This window comes from Alosa alosa, chromosome 22 (assembly GCF_017589495.1).
Source record: "Alosa alosa isolate M-15738 ecotype Scorff River chromosome 22, AALO_Geno_1.1, whole genome shotgun sequence".
Classification (NCBI taxonomy): Eukaryota; Metazoa; Chordata; class Actinopteri; order Clupeiformes; family Clupeidae; genus Alosa; species Alosa alosa.
The window spans coordinates 6,335,873-6,351,274 of NC_063210.1; the positions used below are offsets into that span (position 1 = coordinate 6,335,873).

Here is a 15,402-nt window from a genome sequence, read left to right on the forward strand (position 1 = left end):
ACACACACACACACACACACACACACACACACACACACACATACACCCACACCCACATCTGCAGTATGAGATACTGTCACACACAAATGCAGACACACACACACACACACACACACTCACACACACACACTCATAGTCATCACTCTCAGTATTGTAAAGCATTGTAGTGCAGTGCTATATTAATACTCTGTTGTCCGGTTTCTCTTCCTGTCCCACTTGGCCGTCCTCAGAGGCGGAGGGTCACGTCTGCCATCCCCTGTGTGGCACAGGAGGGTGCTGGGGCTCAGGCCCGGACCAGTGTGTGGAGTGTGTGTCGTTTCAGCGCGGGACGGAGTGTGTCGAGGAGTGTAACATCCTGGAGGGGTGAGAACAAACAAGAGTCACAGACAGTATACACACTCACTGACATATTATAACATCCTGCAAGAGGAACGAGGAAGAGAGTCACATGCACGCAAACATTGTTGTGCTTGTTGAATATCCAGCAGACATCATATTACACTCACAGAAACACACATACACACACACACACACACACACACACACACACACACACACACACACACGTACAAACAGTCCCATAAGTGTCTGAGTCAGTGTGCACAAGACGGAGAGGCAATAAATAGAGGGATTGCCACAGTAACCGTTGTGTTGTCTGTTTCCAGGTCTGTGCGAGAGTTTACTGACGGCAGTCGCTGTGTTCCCTGTCACTCAGAATGTCAACCAATCAACGGCTCAGCTTCCTGTGATGGACCGGTATGCATGAATAAATTGATTGCCAAATACATTCTCTGAATCAATCAATCAATCAATCACAGTCAATCATCCATTCATTTATCCTTCTATCAATCCATCCTTCCTTCCATCAATCTATCTATCCATCACAGCTGCGTACGAAAACCATTTCATTTCACAATTTACCCACAGAATGGACAGCTGGCAGATTGTGAGGAGAAATAGCTTAGAGTCGCTTACAGTACCTTTACAGTTTTTCTCAGTTGCTTTGGTGCTTTTCTCAGATCAGAATGAAAATTCTCATAACTATTCAACCTCCACAACATTTAGTCATTTGTGCACATCATAGTAGCAATTTCTCCTTCCTCTAAACAAATTGCAAATGCTTTTGAACATGTATCAGTTGCTTTGTCATGTCAGTCAAAATGAACTATACTTATGGATGCTGAATAGTCGTTTCCAATAAAACTAATAGTCTTCATTTCATTGCTTGAGTCATTACATACAAAATTGGTGAACTAGTTATCAAATTCTGTCACAATGCTGTAGAATTGCAAAGAGCATATACAGTAAAACTGTGAAACGTACATATTCAGTGTCTTGTACTCACTTACTCCCCTAACTACAGCAATTTGTAACTTTACTGTAGTTTTCAAATGGCTGTAGCCTATAAGTACTGTATAGTGCTGTCTTGATCATTTTCAGGCAGTGTCACCATAACCATTGACATAAATACTTGGACTTGGACTATCCATTTTGAGCAAGTGACGTGCTTTTGCAGGTTATCCACTAGGTTTTGCAGATTGCACTAATTGTTTTGAGAAATGCACTAACTGCTGTGCAAATGTTAATAGTGATGTGAGAAAAGCATCAAAGCGACTGAGAAAAACTGTAACACTGAATTACAACATTATCATCTCACATGTTTCTGTGACCACCATACAGTGCATTACACCACTGGTACATTTGATGCCATGTTAAGGTCCAGAGTGAAAGCAGACCTGCCAGCCTCCAACCATTACTGACGCCCTGGGACATCTATGTGTCTTAAAGCAGCTGTTTGTGACTGAGCCTGCTTTTCCCTGTGTGATCCCTAGGGGGCACAACAGTGCAGGGAGTGCCTGACCGTGCAGGACGGCGCCATGTGTGTGAGCAAGTGCCCCAGTGGCACAAAGGAGGAGCAGCACACCGTGTGGAAGTTCCCCAACGCCACGGGCCACTGCCAGTCCTGCAACACCAACTGCACCCTGTCGTGAGTGGCTCCACCCCACACCTTAGAGCTCATCAGCCAATCAAATGACACCCCATCTTGCCATGCTCCTGATTTCTAGTTGTGCATAGTTCAGTCTTAACCACTTGCTATGTAAAAACACTGTTTTTTGAGTGCACAAGGGACAGTGAGGAGCGATTCATTTCATTTATGTGTGTTCGATTAGAATTGTAGACCGTACTTTTACATTTATTGTATGCCTACTTCAGAACGGTATGAGTGTAATAAACATGGTATCTTCTGTCTGTCGCCCAAATTACTTCGGTTTTGCGTTACCCGACACGTCTGAGTACGATTGTTTGTTTCCAGGTGTCCACTGGATGAACGTGGCTGTCCCATCGCAATCAAATCAGGGTAAAAATCTCCACACTTACACACTTCAGCTGATCACACTCATTGACATCCACTATTTCAATAACTAACCTGAAAGAACACTGCAGCAACCATTAGCAACTTAGGAACATGACATTTTTCTTCCTCCACATGTAGTTATAGAACATAAGAACATGCCTCCATCTATCTATGAAACTTGAAGTCGTATAAATGGCTCATGGTTGTGTGTATCAGATTGTCACTGAACAAAAAGATGAAGATGTTGCTGAGAGAACGGTCTAAGGGTAATCTCCATTGTAACCCCGCAGGTCCGGCACGTCTATCGCGGCGGCAGTGGGTGGTGTACTGCTCTTTATCATCCTCCTGGGGCTGATGGTGTTCTACATGCGCCGCCAGAGGCACCTGAAGAGGAAGGAGAACAGGAGGAGGATCATGCAGGAGCACGAGGTGAGGCTCACCCAAGCATCATGGGAAATGTAGTTTAAGTTTGTACTACCTTTCTACCAGCGTGTAACCTTATTTTCAGAGATAAGGGGGAGTGTAGATGATGCTTTTGTTCTTGTGCACTGAACATCCTAAGCTAATATATATATACACACTATATATAGTATATAGGCCAAGTTGTGGACTCACTAGGAAGATGAGATTTCCTGGAAAAATGCATACTCATGTGTTTAGTGCCGTGTATATTCCCTATTATACAATAGTTAGGTCCGGCCAAACTAATTTCTGATTGGACAAGACACGAGAAGCATTCTATGAGTCATCACAAGTAGTGATACCCCACTCCGGCGTTTTGCAGCTAGTGATCTGCGTATTTATATTGAATTATCTAACGCAAACATTCCAATCATTCAAATCGAGAGAGCAGCGATTTCATAACATCACATTTGAGTGAGAAAATGTAGTAAATAAAGAGTAGGCCTAGGTGAATGTTTAATTTAATATGAGACATATAGACAAGTAAGTAGGCTATATAAGTTAGGCTACTAACATATGCACAAGCACATAGCCTTTCACTGAACTTGACTCTCGAGTGTGTTACGTTGCTTGGCAGTGAGAGAACTAGAGGATAAATAAACAAAAATCTAAATGAACAATAGAAAACACAATTGTTATGTTGGCTTGAAAAAGTCAGATGGCTGCAGATGGATTACTGCACTGCTATCTAGTGGTTGGGGATTTAAACATGAAATTAACTACCGTAGTGTCCATACAGTATCACAAAAACAATTATATTGTGATACTCAAGTGTATCTATCCTATTATTTACACCCCATCTGAAGGAGTAAGCGGTCCTGTTATAGGTTGTGTTTGTATACTAGCAATGGTACTTTCACAAATTTAAAAGGGTGAAGACGACAAGAAATCCAACTAGGCAGTGGATCTGTGAAAGGTGTTTAATAAAAACAGCGGACATGGAAAGAAATGTGATGATATTGGTGTTGTTTGATGTCCCTGTCGATTCATCACAAGTCGGTCTCCTGTATTGTGCTGTTTCTGTCCACCCCTCGAAACCTCCTCCTGGGGATGAACCAGTAAGGGTTCCTCTTGTCCTCTCTGGCAATCCAGAAGCGGACCTCCTCTCCTGTCTTCTCCTCCCTCTGGTCTCCACTGCAAGGACTCGACACTTTCACCTTTTCCTCTTCTCTGTTCAAACCTGAAGCAAAATATATGGGGAATGTTTAATTGAAAACCCAATGCTGAGCAGCTTAGATGTTTAAATGTGAGCTCCATCAGTGCTGGCTGGGATTAAGTGAGATTTCACTAAGTCAACTTTTCATATTCACTGTGAGCTGATTTCTTCTACTCACCCAGTGTTGAATCCACTTCACCCCGAAGACTGTCAAGTATAGCTTTCACGTCATGTTCCCTCTGCCGTTCCTCGGTCTCAAGCTCTTTTCCGTCTTTGCCATTTATCTTCTCAACTGCATCCAAAAGATTGTTCATCATGAATTTCACATCAATTTCCCTGTTTTCTTTGGTTTCCATTTCTTCCATCTCTTTGTTAAGAAAAGCATCCAGATCATGTATGACTCTCACGACATCCTCAGGAATATCGATGTTCAGAGTGAAGCCCTCCTTGCTATCCTCAGCTGTCTTGATGGTCTTGCCATGGATGTCCTTTCTAGCGCTATCCAAGTCCACCTGTTGTAGTTTCCTGACGAGAAGTTTGCGGAGTTCCCTTTTTGTCTTCCTTTTGTTTTTGTGACTGTCTTCATCAACAATAACACCCAAAGTTTCAAGTTCGCTCCTCAATTCCTCCAGTTTGTATTTCTTAACTTTCTTCTTAGTTGTGTTTTTTGGTATCTCCATTGCCCTGCTGCTGTCCTGCCAGGCAGCAGGTCAAAAAACAAGTAAACCACATCAAATCACGAGTAAATAAAAAATCAGCCAATCTCTTAACCAACTTATGAACAAGTGAACAACTGTACACTTGGTTATGTTCTATGGCATCATGTTGCCTAGATGTCTTTGTGACCTAGGCGGAATGTTGTGATGTATGATTGTACCCTTTTAACCAAAGATTCTAGCTCTGTTCTAGAATCTTTGCTTTTAACATCATTCAATGGAATGTTGACAGATTCTTTGTCAAAAGCTTTGTCTTTTTTGACTGTCTTGGTAATTCCCTTTGTCGATACACTATATTTACTAGCAAAAGCAAAGCAAAGCAGATTTATTTATATTTATTATTTAATATTATATTTAATTATAGCACCTTTTGTACACTCAAAGTGCATTACATATGAAAAAACAAAAGGATAGTAGAAGAAGACAATAGAAAATGAAAACATGACAATTGGGTTTTAGGAGTATGAAATATGGAGTATGAGTGTGAAATGAAATGAAAATGAGCAGAGGTGGGTGGGACCAGGCCACATAGTTCTATCCCTCAATGAAAAATATGACGGCTATGACTGACTCATCCTTGAAATATCCTTGAATCAATCTGGAGCAGTGATCCCCAACATAAGTAAATAATATTTTGTGCTGTTGTGCTGACACTGCATTGTTTTATTTCGACGGTAACCCTTTGACCAGTGTCCATACAGTATATGTTTTGCACAGAACTGCCTCAGACTGTTTGCGAGTATGCGCAGACATTCGTGGCTAACTCGAAGCAAATAAAAAAAACTATTCATAATCATTCACAAACATTTGCCTTTGTCTGCTCATTTGAACACACATCTGCTGTTTTGTGTTGTCAGCTGGTGGAGCCACTGACCCCGAGCGGAGCCACGCCCAACCAGGCCCAGATGCGCATCCTCAAGGAGACAGAGCTCAAGAAGCTCCGTGTTCTCGGATCTGGAGCCTTCGGAACTGTCTACAAGGTCAGAGGTCATGGTCGTTAGCAATAGACTCGCTCACTTCATATATGTGTCCCTCACACACACACACACACACACACACACACACACACACACACACACACACACACACACACACACATACCTACACTACAGTATGAGCTCGGTATGGGAGGGTCTGATGTTCTCTGCTGCCAGGCTTTAAGGGCGGAAATAAGTGTGCTAGTGTTGGCACTGTAAGGTTAGAGGTCGTTTCCCACGACCCCTTTCAAAGATGTAATCAGGAAGTGCTTGCACCTTGTGTTCATTGTCCTTAAATGGACTTAACCATGTGTAATTATTATTTTTTGCACATTTTTGTCCTTTTGGACAGAGTATTTCATTGAATGGAAATATCTGTTACATAGTATTACATAATGAAGTAGCTACAAATCACTGTATCCCTAGCCTAATCATAAAAGACACCTGTTTAGTTATGAAGTTAACTGTGTGTGTGTGTGTGTGTGTGTATTCTTTATGTAGGGTATCTGGGCCCCAGATGGAGAGAGTGTGAAGATCCCAGTGGCCATAAAGGTTTTACGTGAGAACACCTCACCCAAGGCAAACAAAGAGATCCTGGATGTGAGTCTACTTGTCTGTCTGTTTACCTGTCTGCCTGTCTGTGTCTGTCTGTCTTTCTGTCTGTCTGCCTGTACTGTATATCTGTCTGCCTGTATATCTGTCTGTACTTCTGCCTGACCTTTCTTTCAGTCCCTGATGCCTGTGCTTGGTATGCAGCAGTGGGCTATGCACTTCTGCCATTTTGGCTCAAATGACAGTAATCCAGTCCTGCTTTCGCTGAAGGAGACATATGCAATGTTATAAGTACATTAGTAGATTGTGCATATACCCGCCATGTTGTTGGGATTCCATCCTGCTCTTCTGGCAGTTGGTTTATGGGATTTATGTTTGCTGCTCTTCTCTCCATTCTGAGTATTATTTTTACTCATGCTCTATCTTCTAAAGTTTGTTTGATTTACCTTGGAATTGACTTGGCACATAGCAGCATGACTGTGATGTTGATTATGTTATAGGCAGTAATGTTGATTATGTTATAGACTGATGTAACTATCTGTATGTTCTGTGTACGTGTGATGTTTTTGTTCTTAGGCAGGGGTAGGCAATTCATGTCAAATATTATACTGTATGAAGTGGTATGCTTACCTCCTGTTTTTGCAATGGAATAAGTACTGATGTGTAAAATGGAATATGCATTTGGGACAAAATCTGACGCGTTCTTCTGCCTTTTTGGCTCTTTTGACCCTACTGACCTATGCTGCCCCCTGCAGGAGGCGTATGTGATGGCGGGTGTTGCCAGCCCGTACGTGTGCCGTCTGCTGGGCATCTGCCTGACGTCCACCGTGCAGTTGGTCACGCAGCTCATGCCCTACGGCTGCCTGCTCGACTACGTGCGCGAGAACAACGAGTGCATCGGCTCGCAGTCACTCCTCACCTGGTGTGTGCAGATCGCCAAGGTGAGTCTGACTACACATGGCTATTACTATAGACCACTATATATCAAACAAGCAAGTGAGTGATATGGATACAGTTGTGTTTAGCTTTAATACATGCAGGTGTTTATATAACAAATCACCACTGCTTGTTATTTGACCAAACCAAACCTCCAGAGGCCATGATTGTGTTTTTTGTGTGTGTGTGTGTGTGTGTGTGTGTGTGTGTGTGTGTGTGTGTGTGTGTGTGGGTGTGTGTGTGTGTGTGTATTCACAGGGCATGAGTTACCTGGAGAATGAGAGACTCGTACATCGTGACCTGGCAGCCCGGAACGTTCTAGTGAAGAACCCCTCCATCGTAAAGATCACCGATTTTGGACTGGCCAGATTGCTGGACATTGATGAGACAGAGTATCATGCAGATGGAGGAAAGGTAACAGCACGAGGCAGTATCAGTATCCTCAACTGTGGCTATAAGGGGAAGATGATCTCAAATTAACACTGCCTTTTAATTACTTTAATTACTAAAAAACATTTTTACTGAATACTAAAAACTGTTTTTACAGTGTTTACTGTTTTTTAAATCATATTTTGATTTTATAATTGCATGAATGTGATCCAGCCAAGTTAAAGTCTGTTCAAGTTAAATAATATGCTAGAGCTGTCTCAACATAAGCATCACCCTGCCTTAAAAGTTATACATTAATTGTGATTCAAAGTTCAGTTTCGGTTTTAGTTAAAGACACAAATGTGATCACCTTCTGTCTCTCTCTTTCTTTTCATCTGTGTGTGTGTGTGTGTTAGGTGCCCATTAAGTGGATGGCCTTGGAGTCCATCCTCCACCGGAAATTTACTCATCAGAGTGACGTCTGGAGTTACGGTTAGTGTTTACTTAACACACATCAAACATCAAACGCTATGCTCAGTGTGTGTGTGTGTGTGTGTGTGTGTGTGTTTCAAAGGAGTAAATTCTTCCATTCTTGGTGTACTAAGCAGACACTCTGACACACTGAACCATGAATATCACTCCTTTCCCATTTGCTGCAATGCAGCTCACTTCTTTCTGTCACAGCAGGACATTGAGATTGTGTGTGTGTGTGTGTGTGTGTGTGTGTGTGAGAGAGTCTGAGAATCTGAACTAAGGTTTTGTCTTTCTCGTTAGTAGTTTATTAATCTCTGCCGAGAGGTCTCATATGCATCAGGCAATCAAGATACAGAGACAAAGTCTGTGCACCAAAGAGACAATCAGTTGTTTCTCATACACACATTTATACCTTGCACGGTATCATAATCTCATTGTATCATGACACCTTCTCTGCACATACACATGACTTGGTCAATACAATGGGTTATTTAAGAACCAAGAACATTAAGAGCATTTTTATTGTCATATTGTCAACACATGATTAGCCATCTACACAACACTTACTGAATCAGAAGTATCACATAGAGAAGAACTTTAAGAACTTGGTCAGTCTCCAACAAAAGAATGAAGTCACAAGGCAAAAGAAGTATCAATTATAAGGAACTTTATGAACTTAAGGTTTAAGGTTAAACTTAAACAGAAGAGTCCATTCAAAGTGTAAGATCTTACAGAAACACAAGAATCAAATCAAAACAACACAAGGTTAAAGTCCATCTTTGTCATTTTCCCCTTACAGTGTGTGTGTGTGTGTGTGTGTGTGTGTGTGTGTGTGTGTGTGTGTGTGTGTGTGTGTGTGTGTGTGTGTGTGTGTGTGCTTATATGTCTCTCTCCTTACATGTGTATATGTGGGTGTTTTCCAGGCGTGACAGTGTGGGAGCTGATGACTTTCGGAGCGAAGCCCTATGACCATATTCCAGCACGGGACATCCCTGAGCTGCTGGAGGGAGGAGACCGGCTCCCCCAGCCCCCCATCTGCACCAAGGAGCTCTACATGATCATGGTCAACTGTGAGTCAGGGCAATTCATATCAGTTTCAGCTACGTTTCAGTACCTATGCACTGAAGGGCCTTGGCAGAGGAATCCCCACTCCACTTCACATCATGGAGTTCTTTTCCTCCGCCTCATCCCTTAATTCCGTATATCAAGACACCTCGGTGGCCGTTATCCCTTAAGTGTTCTCCTTTAAAGAACGGAGGTTATATTCACAAGCATACTTTGCTCATTGGACCTCTTTGTGTTTGTGTGGTCAACTAGGCTGGAAGATTGACCCGGATAGCCGACCCAGGTTTAAGGAGTTGGTGACTGAATTCAGCACAATGGCCAGGGACCCTGCCCGCTACGTTGTCATTCAGGTTGGTCTGGGTTTGGGTCTAGGCCTGGGCCTATGTACATACACAGTATATTTATATATTGTTTATTTGATGTTTGTATTTGAGGTGTTGACATCTGACCTGTGTGTGTGTGTGTGTGTGTGTGTGTGTGTGTGTGTGTGTGTGTGTGTACAGAATGACGAGCAAATGAACCTGGCGAGCCCAGTGGACAGTCAGTTCTTCCGCACGTTGATGGAGGAGGAGGGCGGGGATGTCCGCGAGCTGCTTGATGCTGAGGAATACCTGGTTCCCCATCAGCCCAGTTTCTTCCGACAGCAGGGCGAGAACACGGCCAACGGCCCCAGTAGACACCACTCCCATCGGGTCAGAACAGAACACACTGCTCTTAATACCTTATAATGTATGTAACTGCGGGGCACACTAAAATTAACGCAAGTCACTCTCTGTATTGTCCAATCAGAGCACAGATCAGCAGCTGATGGAAGTGGACGGCAGTGGGCGGAGCATGCACTCGTCCAATAGCACGCTGGCGCGGAGCCAGTACCCGACACTGCCAGTGGGTGGCGGCTGGGCAGGGGGGGCGTATCCCTCGCTCGCCCGCAGCATCTCGCATCGCTCCCAAGGGGCGCAGTCGGACTCAGTGTTCCTGGACGGAGGGGTGGGGCCCGATGACGACGGACCCCCCGCCAGCCCGGGGAGGTACTGCCAGGACCCCACCTTCCCCAATGGCTTCCCCGAGGGGGATGGAGAGACGGATGGGGCGGGGCAGAGCCCATTCTCAAACACGCTGCCCCGCAGGACACACAAGCAGCCAGGTGAGTGTGTTGTGCTGTTACTAGTTTATAAGAGAGTGGGTATCAACACTGTTATGTTACTAGTTTATAAGAGAGTGGGTATCAACACTGTGCTGTTACTAGTTTATAAGAGAGTGGGTATCAACACTGTTATGTTACAAGTTTATAGGTGAGTGGTTATCATCACTGTTATGTTATTAGTTTATAAGTGAGTAAGTATCGACACTGTTATGTTATTAGTTTATAAGTAGGTGTCAACACTGTTACGTTATTAGTTTATAAGTGAGTAAGTATCGACACTGTTATGTTATTAGTTTATAAGTAGGTGTCAACACTATTATGTTATTAGTTTATAAGTGAGTTAGTATCGACACTTATGTTACTAGTTTATAAGTAGGTTTCAACACTGTTGCGTTGCTAGTTTATGAGTAGATATCAACGCAGGTTATGTTATTAGTTCATAAATAAGTTAGTAGGTATCGACACTGTTATGTTACTAGTTTATAAGCAGTGTTTGGAATAACGCCGTTTAAAAGAAAGAACGTTATTTTTTCAGTAACGGGGTAATCTAACTAATTACTTTTCCTGTTGTTACAACGCCGTTAATGTTAATGGACGTTAAATGCGGTGCGTTACTATGCATTGATTGAATAAACTGTAATCCGAACGCACCCCTGGCTCACAGCTAGTGAGGAGGTGGGTTAATAACGACGTAAGCGATTATGATTGGCTAAGGCAGAGTCATGTTTCATGGTAGCCAATCAGAGCCAGTGTTTTTACACACTTGCCAGCACACGCGCCACATACACACGCAACAGCTAAAAAAGAGATTTGACAAAACAGCAGAGGTCAGGATCAATCCGATGAAAAGTTGGCATTTTCGAGGTGGAGATATAAGCACTACTTCAAATTCATTGTGGTCAAAGGCAAGAACGTGCATGTAATGTGTACATTATAAGTATATATACTTTTTTGATCCCGTGAGGGAAATTTGGTCTCTGCATTTAACCCAATCGGTGAATTAGTGAAACACAAACAGCACACAGTGAACACACAGTGAGGTGAAGCACACACTAATCCCGGCGCAGTGAGCTGCCTGCTACAATGGCGGCCCTCGGGGAGCAGTGAGGGGTTAGGTGCCTTGCTCAAGGGCACTTCAGCCGTGGCCCACTGGTCGGGGCTCGAACCGGCAACCCTCCGGTTACAAGTCCAGAGTGCAAACCAGTGGGCCACGGCTGCCACAAAATGTCCAGGAGCGAAGACTTTGTTGACATACATTGTAAGCAACACATCTAAAGCTAGTGGCCAAAAACACCGATACCGCCACCACAGATGATAGCTCACCATCCACTAGCAAAGAAGGACTCGGAGCAAAGTGCTCCAAGCAGCAAAAGCTAAATCTTTCTGCCTCAGAACAAAAACCTATGACACAGGCTGAAGTCAACCGTAGGTCTGTCGATGTGCAATATCTTGAATTTCCCCTTGGGGATCAATAAAGTATCCATCTATTTATTTATCTATCTATCTAAATAGTTACTTTCCCTGGTAACGAGTTACTCTTATCATAGAGTAATTCAGTTACTAACTCAGTTACTTTTTGGAACAAGTAGTGAGTAACTATAACTAATTACTTTTTTAAAGTAACGTTCCCAACACTGTTTAGTAGCTATCGAAGTAGCTATGGAAACACTGATATGTTACTAGTTTATAAGTAGCTATCGAAACACTGTTTATTACTAGTTTATAAGTAGCTACTGTATCAACACAGTGATGTTATCAGTTCATAAGTAAGTAGGCTGTTTTGATTGACACTGCCTGTCCTCTGTCCTCCAGAGTATGTGAACCAAGAAGTGCCGTCGGAGCGTCCGAGCACGCTCCCCAGGAAAGGGGCGGAGCGGCGGCTGCGTAATGGAATGTCAACAGGGCACAGCGTGGACAACCCTGAGTACCTAGTGCCACCCGGGAGCCTCTCACCGGCCTTCGACAACCCCTACTACTTGGACCTGGTGGCCAAGGCGCAAGCAGTGGCCGCCGCTAACGACAGGAGTCCGAGCATGTCCACGGCAACGATGTCCCCGCCTCACCGGCAGCTCAACGGCTTCATCACGCCCACCGCTGAAAACCCAGAGTACCTGGGGCTAGCCGACACCTGGAGTGGACAGAAGGAGCACACTTGAGAGGACAAAACACACCTGGGACAGCAGATGGAGAGAGAGGGAGAGAGGGATTGGGGGGTCTGGAGGAAAGGGTGGATCGCTAGAGAGCAAAAATGCGTATGCATGTGTACCTGTATGCATGTGTACCGGTATGCATGTGTGTGTGTGTGTGTGTGTGTGTGTGTGTGTGTGTGTGTGTGTGTGTGTGTGTGTGTGTGTCAATGGGACCAGCCTCTATCTTCCCCTCCCTCCATGCAGTCACTCCATATGTAGCATTGCGGGGAGACACTAGTGAACTCTTGATTTTGATCATGCAAGCAATCATGTCTCAAACAAAACTGTTTACACAATGTCAGAAAATGGCCTCCCCTGCCTAATGCAGAAGAGGCCGAACCGATCCCATTTTCTCTCCACAATCTTGTTTTCCAAAGCAAATCAGGTACGACACCCAGAATCATTTCCTTCACCTGTTGTTAAATGCAAAAGAACACCAAAAAAGAGTGAAGACAGACTAAGATATTTTTCTTCTCTATTCGTTCAATGGCACGAAAAGACTTCTTGACTCCGTAGTCTTGTGGAGAAAAGGACCATCGGATTTCTGTCTTGACCTCTCAGACCGTCCTGTGGTGGTTTGTTGGGGAGTTTGTGAATGTTTAACTTATGTTCTCCCCTGAAGCGAAGGGTAGCAGCACAATAATGTCCATTTTGTCTGGAGGTCCCCTCAAGGCCCAAGGCTCAACACCCCCATCCACCCCTGCATCAAAGTGCGACAGACACATATCCACAGACACACACACACACACACACACAGAGAGACTGCTTAATATTCATGGGTTCATTTCTGAGAATGTGTTTAAGAATGTTCACATGTGAATGTGACTCTCTGAGGTTGTTGCCTCAGTGCCTCTCAGTGCCTTTGTTCTTTGTTGTACTTTCCCAAATGGCCAACAGGTTCCTGTGTGAACTTTTTTCACTCTTCTGGTTTGTCTCTCTTGTGTTTGCTCCAATTTGCTCCAATGTTGTGGAGACAAAAAAAAAATGAAGGGGGGACTTGAGGTGTCAGACTTTCTTCGAGCAGCTTGAGCTGAGGATTAATCTCATATTAGGAGTCATCTCTACAGTCATACATTTAACGGCTGTCCTTGTGTATTTTACATAGAAACCTTATGGAATAGACCATATGTTTTCAAAATTGTCCGGAACTTTCTCTTCAATCATGCATCGTTGGATCATCCCCTAGCTGGGTTCAGTTCAAATCTACCTTCTCATGGCACCATTTCTCCTACCTCCAACTGGATAACTGGCACATTTAGCGGAACAGTTCCTTCCCCTCTGGCTGTGGACAGCTTTGGCCTAACCCTAGTGAATTAGATCGTCATGGAGACAGAGAGATTTTTGTGACGACACGCATGGCCATTAGGATAAGGAGCCACTGGGACTGAGAAGTCTGTTGAGAGACTGCAGCAATTCTTCAGTCTATTTGGACGTTTCCTGATGTAAGCCACAACAATGACTTATTTGTGTGTGAGTGTGTGTGTGTGTGTGTTTGTGTGTGAGAGAGATAGAGAGACTGGCCAGATGGGGGTGGAAGTATTCATTGAATTTGTGCCTATTTTGTTCACGCACAGCCAGCAGCGTTGTTGCACTTCTTCCTCCATAAAAGACGTTAGTGTCCACACTCAGTTTGGCATGCTGGTGGTTAGACTGCAGATGCAGTAGGGATACTCTGACCACTCTCAAAAGGCTGAAATATTCCCACTTGTCCTCACCCTGTTTATCCACCAAAACAAACACTTCCACAATTATCAGCTTAACCATTGCAGTCACTACCTGTACAATCATAATCTTTGTGTATGTCATTAACTTCAACATCAGCAGCATTTGTATAGACTTTGAACAGCATCTATTTCATATTATTTTGACTGGCTATGGCACACAGCAGCCACCCATATGGAATTGAACAGATCCATTCTGGCTAGCTGTGCTCTGAGGATTTGCAATGTTCTAGAATACACGTTTTAGAATCTACAAGACATGAGTTCCAGAAGTACTCCCAGGATGCTGAGGGGCAGCTGGCTTCATTTTCATAAGCTGTTTGCATTGTAACTGGAAGAAAAAATAGCTCTTAAATTAAATGACTGCATAGGTCTGTACGAATAGTACCAAAAAAGAGAAGAGATCACTGAGGTTTCAGTTGATTGACTGAGAGCCAGAATTATTTAGATGGAGTTTGATCCAACCTGATGTATCATCTGAGATAGCTGTGTTATTATTGCAGACCTTATATTCAGCGCCGACTGCTATATTGAATGCTTGAATCTAGTTCAATATTGCAGTTACCAAACCTGTTTTTATACTAAATTAGATTTCTACATATAACTATTAAATCTTCATGTAAGTCTGCATATGATTTTCTGCTATATCAGTCACACACACACATGGTGCGGACCTCATTTCTGAGATTTTGCTTGAGAAGATTAATGATATTCCGCCGTCAATGGGAAACTTGGACTCGGACTATGTGTGCAGCTGGCTGAAGGTGCCTTTGAAGGAATTATAAAATCTTTGTCTTTAATTGTGATTTTGAAAAATGAAATGTTTCTTTATATTTTTTCATGTGAATGCTTTTTATATATCGTAAATGGTTTTCATTGGATTGTTCTGTGGGAGAGGAGACTGTTATTATCGTCATGGTGGTGTTTGATAGTGCCTTTCTCTAAATGAGCCAAGTCTAGGTGCATTTATGCTGTCGAAAAATAAAAAACAACTTCCAAGACATTAACAGGTCGTTAATAAGGCTATATGCAAAACATTGTGCATTAAATGCACACAATTTTGGGGGGTGGGGTTTAATGGTACTGAAGAATTTTTATCCTGGTGCTTTTTTATTTTTCTGCAACAACTACTGAATGCATCTAAACTGTCTTGTAAATATTGAATTGCTTTATGTAACGGTACAGAAAACTGATTCAGAGGACTGTGGCCATTAAGCCAAAAGGTGGCACCCTAAGCATTGTATAAATTCAGTCCACTGTCCATTTGATGGTCATTTTAATTGAG

The 15,402-nt window shown here is 43.2% G+C and overlaps 2 protein-coding genes across 2 annotated transcripts in view; one reads left to right on the forward strand and one right to left on the reverse strand.

The window, feature by feature from the left end:
* Nucleotides 1-13,090, forward strand: part of erbb2 (erb-b2 receptor tyrosine kinase 2) — a 29,926-nt gene extending 16,836 nt beyond the window's left edge. Inside the window, exons 13-27 of the mRNA XM_048232520.1 lie at nucleotides 231-363; nucleotides 666-756; nucleotides 1,833-1,987; nucleotides 2,315-2,359; nucleotides 2,647-2,785; nucleotides 5,548-5,670; nucleotides 6,169-6,267; nucleotides 6,975-7,160; nucleotides 7,414-7,569; nucleotides 7,941-8,016; nucleotides 8,922-9,068; nucleotides 9,316-9,413; nucleotides 9,567-9,755; nucleotides 9,853-10,207; nucleotides 12,020-13,090. Coding sequence (XP_048088477.1) covers nucleotides 231-363; nucleotides 666-756; nucleotides 1,833-1,987; nucleotides 2,315-2,359; nucleotides 2,647-2,785; nucleotides 5,548-5,670; nucleotides 6,169-6,267; nucleotides 6,975-7,160; nucleotides 7,414-7,569; nucleotides 7,941-8,016; nucleotides 8,922-9,068; nucleotides 9,316-9,413; nucleotides 9,567-9,755; nucleotides 9,853-10,207; nucleotides 12,020-12,363 — 2,336 coding nt within the window. The 3' untranslated portion in view covers nucleotides 12,364-13,090. The remainder of the gene's footprint in view (nucleotides 1-230; nucleotides 364-665; nucleotides 757-1,832; nucleotides 1,988-2,314; nucleotides 2,360-2,646; nucleotides 2,786-5,547; nucleotides 5,671-6,168; nucleotides 6,268-6,974; nucleotides 7,161-7,413; nucleotides 7,570-7,940; nucleotides 8,017-8,921; nucleotides 9,069-9,315; nucleotides 9,414-9,566; nucleotides 9,756-9,852; nucleotides 10,208-12,019) is intronic.
* LOC125287089 lies at nucleotides 3,725-4,774 on the reverse strand. Its single transcript, XM_048232523.1, has 2 exons — nucleotides 4,153-4,774; nucleotides 3,725-3,998 (listed from the first exon to the last, which is right to left on the reverse strand). The coding sequence occupies exons 1-2, from the start codon at nucleotides 4,652-4,654 to the stop codon at nucleotides 3,808-3,810; spliced, it is 693 nt and encodes a 230-aa protein (XP_048088480.1). The 5' UTR covers nucleotides 4,655-4,774; the 3' UTR covers nucleotides 3,725-3,807.
* Nucleotides 13,091-15,402: the final 2,312 nt, after the last annotated feature.